Source organism: Hipposideros armiger, unplaced genomic scaffold (assembly GCF_001890085.2).
Source record: "Hipposideros armiger isolate ML-2016 unplaced genomic scaffold, ASM189008v1 scaffold_148, whole genome shotgun sequence".
NCBI lineage: Eukaryota > Metazoa > Chordata > Mammalia > Chiroptera > Hipposideridae > Hipposideros > Hipposideros armiger.
In genome coordinates this window covers 124,285-132,228 of record NW_017731498.1, presented here as the reverse complement: position 1 = coordinate 132,228, position 7,944 = coordinate 124,285, and the positions used below count along the sequence as shown (strand labels likewise).

Here is a 7,944-nt window from a genome sequence, read left to right as displayed (position 1 = left end):
AAACAACAAAAAAAAACAGCCTGTTTTGGCTCATGCTGCAGATTTTCCAAAAATCCCTCAAAGGTTCACAAACCACAAATGAGCAGAACCTGGCCTCAGCATACTTTGTATCTCTTGCTAAGCATCCTCAAGCCTGGCACAAGTAGCACCTGGCCTCAATTCACAGCTTAACCTCTCCCAGGTACCTCCAAGCCATCACAAGTAGGAACCATCTGCATATCACTTTGTAGCTCATACCAAGTGGCCCCAGGCAGAGCATAGGCAGTGGCTGACCTTGGCCTTCAACAGAGCCCCCTCCTCACCCCAAGAGGCCCCAGAACCAACAACACTCCCAATGGATAGCTTTATACCACGCCAGAGCACCATCCAACCACCTCCACACATGACACACTCAAAGAGAAGACTCAGTAGGCACCAAAGCCCTGCTAAAGTGAATCCTACTTCATAGGGTCACCTTTTGCACAATAGGTCCTCTACTTTTGTCATGGCCAGTCGTCACAACTGGTCAGCCTGAGAATCAATCTGTCCCTTTGATGTGAAAACAGCAACCAAGGCTCAACTGCAAACACACAATCTATACAAGGGACACATCTGCAATGCCTGGCTCAGGTGACCAGGGAAACTGTGCCACTAGGCCCCAAAAGACACCTGCTACATAAGTCCACTCTGCCAAGACTGGGAGACATAGCAACCCTACCTAATACATAGAAACAAACACAGGGTGGTGGCCAAAATGGGGAGGTAAAGAAACATGTCCCAAATGAAAGAAATGAACAAAGCTCCATAAAAAGAACTAAACAAAATGGAGATAAGCAATCTACTAGATGTAGAGCTCAAAACATTGGTTATAAAGGTGCTCAATTACCTCAGTGTGAACTTCAATAAGGAGATAGAAAACAAAAAAAGAACCGGTCAGAAATGAAGAATGCAATAACTGAAATCAAGGGTACACTAGAAGAAATCAACAGTAGATTAGATAAAGCAGAGAACTGAATCAGTGATTTGGAAGATAAGGTAGCAGAAAACACCCAATCAGAACAACAAAAAGAAAAAAAGAATTTAAAAAATTAGGATAGTTTAAAGGGTCTCTGGGACAACATCAAGTGTACCAACATTTGCATTATAAGGTAACAGAAGAAGAAGAGAGAGAGCAAGGAGTGGAAAACTTATTTGAAGAAATAATGATGGAAAACTTCCCTAACCTAGAGAAGGAAATAGACATACAAGCCCAGGAAGCGCAGAGAGTCCCAAACAAGATGAACCCAAACAAGCTCATACCAAGACATACCATAATTAAGATGCTAAAGGTTAAAAACAAAGCGAGAATCTTCAAAATAGCAAGAGAAAAGCAATTAGTTACCTATAGGGGAGCTCCCATAAGACTGTCAGCTGATTTCTCAACATAAACTTTGCAGGCCAAATTGGCAAAAAAATATTTAAAGTGATGAAAAACAAGGACCTACAACCAAGATTACACTACCCAGCAAAGATATCATTTAGAATCAAAGGACAAACAGCTTCCCAGACAAGAAAAAGCTAAAGGAGTTCGTCACCACCAAAACAGCATTATAAGAAATTTTAAAGGGACTTCTTTAAGAAGAAGAAACAAATAAAAAATATGAATAATAAAATGACAATAACTACATATCTATCAACTATTACTTTAAATTAAAATGGATTAAATGCTTCAATCAAAAGATACATGGTGGCTGAATGGATCAGAAAACAAGACCTTACATATGCTGCCTACAAGAGACTCACTTCAGACTGAAAGACACACACAGAAAGTAAAGGGATGGAAAAGATATTTCATGAAAATGGAAACAAAAAAAAGAAAAAGGAAATCTGGGATAGCAATACTTATTCCAGACAAAATAGACTTTAAAACAAAAGCTATACCAAGAGACAAAGGACTCAGTAATTCCACTTCTGGATATTTATCTGAAGAAAACCAAAACACTAAATTGAAAAGACATATGCATCTATTTGTTCATTGCAGCACTATTTACAATAGGCAAGATATGGAAGCAACCTAAGTGTTCCTCACCAGATGAGCGGATAAAGAAAAAGTAGTACATATATACAATGGAACATTACTTAGCCATTAAAAAAATGAAATCTTGCCATCTGCAACAACATGGATGGACCTAGAGGCTATTATGCTGAGTGAAATAAGTCAGACAGAGAAAGGCAAATACCATATGATTTCACTTGTATGTGGAATTGAAAAAAAAACAATAAATGAGCAAATAAAACAGAAACAAACTCATATATACAGAGAACATTTTGATGGTTGCCACATGGGAGGGTATTGAGGAATGGGTGGAAAGGTGAAGGGATAAGAAATACAAATTGGCAGTTACCAAATAGTCATGGGTATGTAAAGGATAGAATAGGGAATATAGTCAATAATATTGTAATAACTGTATGGTGTCAGATAGGTACTAGATTTATTGAGGTGATCACTTCATAAGTTATATAAATGTCTAATCACTATGTTGTACACCTGAAGCTAATTTAATAGTGTATGTAAACTGGAATTGAAAAAAATCATTTATAAAATTAGCTGGCCTTAAATATATGCACTCTATACTGCTGAACACACAATACAGTTCTAATGATTTATTTATCAATCCTTCTGCCAATTTTACACTGTTTTAATTACCATAGCTTTAGAATAAGTCTTAAGAAATTAGGTAGTATAAGTCCTTCAATTTTATTATTTTGTAAGATTTAAGACTATATTTAAAGTTTGTTTTTATTTCATTTTCCAAGTTTTTGCCCTCAGAATATAAAACTTCAACTAATTTTATGTATTGTCCTTATATCCTGTGACTTTGGTAAACTCATTTATTAGATCTAGTAGTTTACCACAGCCTAAGGTTTATTAGGTACACCATTATTTGATCTGTGAGTAATGATAATTTGACTTCTCCTTTTTCAATCTTTATATATTATAATTCATTTTCTTGCCTTATTGTACTGGGTAGATCTTTTGATATATTTCACTATATGTTGTATATATTGTACTTATCATGTTTTAATTTGCTAAGCTCTTAGATTTGTGGGTTGATATCCTTTATCAATGTTGAAAATTTTCAAATATTGTCTTTTCAAATATTTCTTCTGAAGCATTCTCACTTTATCTCCTAGGATTCCAGTTCTACATATAGTAGTCTATTTGATATTATCCTACAGATCTAGAATTCTCTGCTTCGATTTTTCCCGTTTTCTTCTTTGTGTTTCAGTTTGGATAATTTCTATTTCTCTGCCTTCAAAATCACTAATCCTTCCCACTACTGTGTCTAGTCTCTTTTAAGCCCATCAAATGAATTTTTTTATTACTGATATCATGGTTTTCATTTCCATGGGATACACAGATAAATAGACAGGCAGACAGACAGAAAAAAGAACAGATGGTAGATGATAGATAGATAGATAGATAGATAGATAGATAGATACATACATACATACATACATACATACATACATACATACATAAATGAATAGACAGAAATATAGTGTGTGTGTATTTCCCATCTGTTCAAACTTGTTCCCCTTTTTCCATTAGATCCTTTAAAACATTTATCACAGTCATTTTAAAGACACTGTCTGATAATTCCAACATCTAGGCCATCTCTGGACCTGCTTCTATTGACTATTTCCTCTCTTGGCTATACACCACCCCACCATTTTTTTTTGTTTTTTGTTGCATCTCATATTTTAAATTGTTTAATTGTATGTTTCATATTGTGTGTGAAAATACAGTACAGATTGAAGTATTGGGTTGTCGGAAAACTCATGACACATTATGTCTATGTTTTTCAAAGGTCATTGATTTACATAAAAAACAAAGCTCAATCAATGATACATTGTCCATTTTGTTCAATAACCTTTCGCCATCTTTCAGTGAGCTTCATAATTCCTCATTCATAGAAGGACCTGTCTTTATTGGCATAAAACTGAACAAGGTGCTGATTTACAACCTTGTCTGAATTGAACTTTATACCACGCAAGGAGTTTTGAAGAGAGCAAAACAAGTGGAAGCCTGANAGGAATTATGAAGCTTATCGAACAAAACGGGCAATATGTCATTGATTGATCTTTGTTCTTTATATAAATAAATGACCTTTGAAAAACATAGACAAAATACGTCATGACTATTCTGACAACCCAATAGTTTGCTAGGGCTGCCATAACAAAATACTGTAAACTGAGTGGCTTAAACAACAGAAATTTACCTTCTCACAGTTCTAGAGACTGGAAGTCCAAGGTCAAGGTGTCAGCAGGTTTGGTTTTTCTGCAGCCTCTCTCTTCACCTTGCAAATGGTTACCTTCCCACTGTTTCCTTACATGGTCTTTTCCCTATGTGTGTGCATCCCTGGTATTTCCTTGTATATACAAATTTCCTCTTCTTATAAAAATACTGTACAAATTGAATTAAAACCCACCTTGATAGACTCATTTTAACTTAATTACACCCTTTAAAGGCCCTACCTCCAAATATAGTCACATTCTGAGGTACTAGGGGAGAAATCATCAACATGTGAATTTCAGGGGGGCACAATTGACCCATAACAATGAATTTTATCTTTTTTTTGTTTTTTCACTGTTAGTGCTTTTTGTGTTCTATCTAAGAAGTCATTGTTTGGGCCAGCCGAGTGGCTCAGTTGGTTAAGAGTTAGCCTAAGAGCATGAGCTCTGAGCAACAGGGATGCCGGTTCGATTCCCACATGGGCCAGTGATGCTGCACCCAAGCTGAGCTGCCAACAGGTGGCAGGATGGCTCAGCTGGTGAGAGCACATGCTCCTAACAACAAGAGTGCCTGTACAATGGTGGGCTATGCCCGCTTACAACTAAGACTGAACTCAGCACCTTGAGCTGAGCTGTCACCCGAATGACTCAGTGGATAGAGTGTGTGCTCTTAACAACAAGGCTGCTGATTCAACTCCCACATGGCAATGGTGGCTACGCCCACCCACAACTAAGACAGTAACACAGCACCTTGAGCTTAGAGACCACGAGCTGTGGACTGGCAGCCAGATGGCGACTGGCACCCTCCACAACTAAGATTAAGAACAACAACTTGGCTGGTCCCCTCCCCAATTCCCCAACACTGTTCCCCTCCTCCAATTCCCCAATTTAAAAAAATAAATAAATAAGAAGTCATTTCTTACTCCAAAGTAAGGAAGCTATTCTCCTATATTTCTTTTCAAGAAGGTATATAATTCTAACATTTATGTTAGGTCTTTGATATATATTAAATTAATTTTTATATATACAGTAAAGTAGGATTGAGGTAACTTTTTCTTTCTACAAGGAAATTCAATTGAAACAAAATTCTCAACATGAGTTTCCTTCCTACACTGAATTAATTTGATGTCTTGGTCAAAAGTTAGTTGGCCTTAGGCTTCCAGTCAAAAGGGTGGAGTAGGTAAATGCTTGGTCAAAAGTTAGTTGGCCTTAGGCTTCCAGTCAAAAGGGTGGAGTAGGTAAATGCTACACTCATCTCCTCCCATGACTACCTCAATATTATAACTATCCTACAGAATAACTATCATTGAGAATTAACTGAAGTCTAGCTGAACGGAAGTCCTATAACTAAGGATATACAGAAGAAGCCACATTCAGACTAGTAAGAGGGGTGGAGATGCAGATTAGGCAGGTCCCACACCAACCTGTGGTGGTTAAAAATCAGGAAGAGGGATATGTTGGCTGCAGAAATATCCTTTGAGGAGCCCCACACCAGGCCTCCTAGCCCTGGGTTCAGCGCTTGGAAGAGAAGTCACTATAACATCTGAATATGTGAAAACCAGTAGGGATTGTGGCTGAGTGATCCAGAGAGTAGCTGGGGTCACAGGCATTCCTCTTAAAGGACCCACCCATGGATGTACTCACTGATGGACTCACTTGCTTTGAGCTCCAGCACTGGGGAAGCAGCTCGAAAGGTGCCAGGGACATACAGGGAGGAACTGAGTTGTCTGGCTTTGGGATGAGGGCTGGAGGGGCAGCTTTCTCCCAGACAGAAATGCTGGTAGAAGCCATTGTTTTTTCGTTGAACTTTTCCACCACCTAGCTTGCACGTGCAGGTGGGCACCATATCTGAGTCGCCATCAACCGTGACTAACACCGTTCACACTGCCCTGGTGATTCCCCACCTCACCCAACTTGCCAGCCCACCCAAGCCACTTCCAGTGGCTTTTCCATAAAAACAGCCTGTTTTGGGCCGGCCGAGTGGCGNGATCCCTGTGCTTAGACCCTGTGCTCCTTGAGGGCAAAAACTATCTTATAGTAGAGATTCAACAATGTTTATTGTCTGACACCATGCCTTCTCTAAGCTAGTGTGACATGGGAGAAAAAACATGGGTTTCCTACACTACCTCCTCCCATGGCAGCTAGGCCCTCTGTAAATTCTGGAAGGAGAAGAGACAAAGAAAGGCATGAAGACATGAATGGTTACCTGTAGGCTGTGGGGCTCAGGTGCACTTTCTCAGGAAGCCCATGACTTTCCATCCTAGAAGCTGTGTTCACAGTGTCACCAAATAAGCAGTATCGGGGCATTTTGTCCCCCACAACACCTGCCAAGACTGGTCCAGTATGAATCCCCACTCTGATCTGTACAGAGAGAACCCCACTGAAAAGAGCCCATCAAATACTCTTGCTTTTATTTTTAAATTAAGGAATAATTTACATAAAACAAAAATGACAGATCTTAAGTGTTTAGCTTCATGAGTTTTGGCAAGTGCATAAATCCTTATAGCCATCATCTAAAAGAAAATATAGACTAGTTCCATTACCTCACAAAATTCTCTTGGGCCCCTTTCCAATTCAGTGCCATTCTCCTTGCACAGGTAACCACGTTCTCATTTCTTTTACCGAAGATTAATTTGCCTATTCTAGAACTTCACATAAATGGGATTACTTAGTATACCCTGTTTCATATCAGGCTTCATTTATGTAACATAATGGTTTTGAGATTCAGCCATGTTGTTGTCTGTTCTTTTATTGCTGAGTACTATTCTATTGTAAGACTATATGACAATTTATTTATCCAGACTTCTCTTCATGAACATGAACATTAGGTTATTTCCAGTTTGGAGCTGTTATCAACATTCATGTATTGATCTTTTTGTGGACATATATTTTCATCTGGGTCACAAGATATATATATATATATATATATATATATATATATATATATAGTCACAAAACAAACAAAAATTACCTTCCTCAACAATTCTCCAAAATCTTTGAACCATTTTACATTTTTATCAGCAATGTGACACTTCCAGTTGCTCCACATTCTTGCCACCATTTGGTCTTCTAGTGAGTGTGAAATGATATTTCATTGTAGTTTTAATTTGCATTTCCCTGATAGCTAGTGATGTTGAGCACATTTTCATGTACATATTGTCCATTCATGTATCTTCTTTTGTGAAAAGTTTGTTCAAGATTTTTGCCCTTTTAAAAAATTGAGTTGTTTATATTTTATTGTTAATATATAAAAGTTCTATATATATTTGGATATGTAATGTATATGTATTATAAATATTTTCCCCATTCTGTAGGTTTGTATATTTATTTTCTTTAATAAGAAGAAATTTTAAATTTGGAAGAATGTATTATTGGGTTGTCGGAAAAGTCATGACGCATGTTTGTGACAGATGGCACTAGTTCATTTTTGGAAGTACTAGAGTCATTCGCATCTATGTTATTGCTATGTCATTTGACAATTTTAGCTTCATTCTAAAAAAAATTGAGTGATTTGATTGAGTTTTGGAGGTTTTACAACAAATTGAAAATGGAAGACCAAAGTGTGCATTTTTGCCATATTATACTGCTTTACTTCCATAAAGGGAAGAACGTGCGTCAAGCTTGTGAAAAGTTGCATAAAGTTTACGACGACAATGCTCAACAAGAACGTCAGTGCCAATGATGGTTCAC

At 37.6% G+C, this 7,944-nt stretch overlaps 1 protein-coding gene across 1 annotated transcript in view; it reads right to left on the bottom strand.

The window, feature by feature from the left end:
- LOC109387114 (guanylate cyclase soluble subunit beta-2-like) overlaps nucleotides 1-7,944 on the bottom strand; it is a 78,312-nt gene that overhangs the window by 7,942 nt on the left and 62,426 nt on the right. Inside the window, exon 9 of the mRNA XM_019650829.1 lies at nucleotides 6,461-6,615. Coding sequence (XP_019506374.1) covers nucleotides 6,461-6,615 — 155 coding nt within the window. The remainder of the gene's footprint in view (nucleotides 1-6,460; nucleotides 6,616-7,944) is intronic.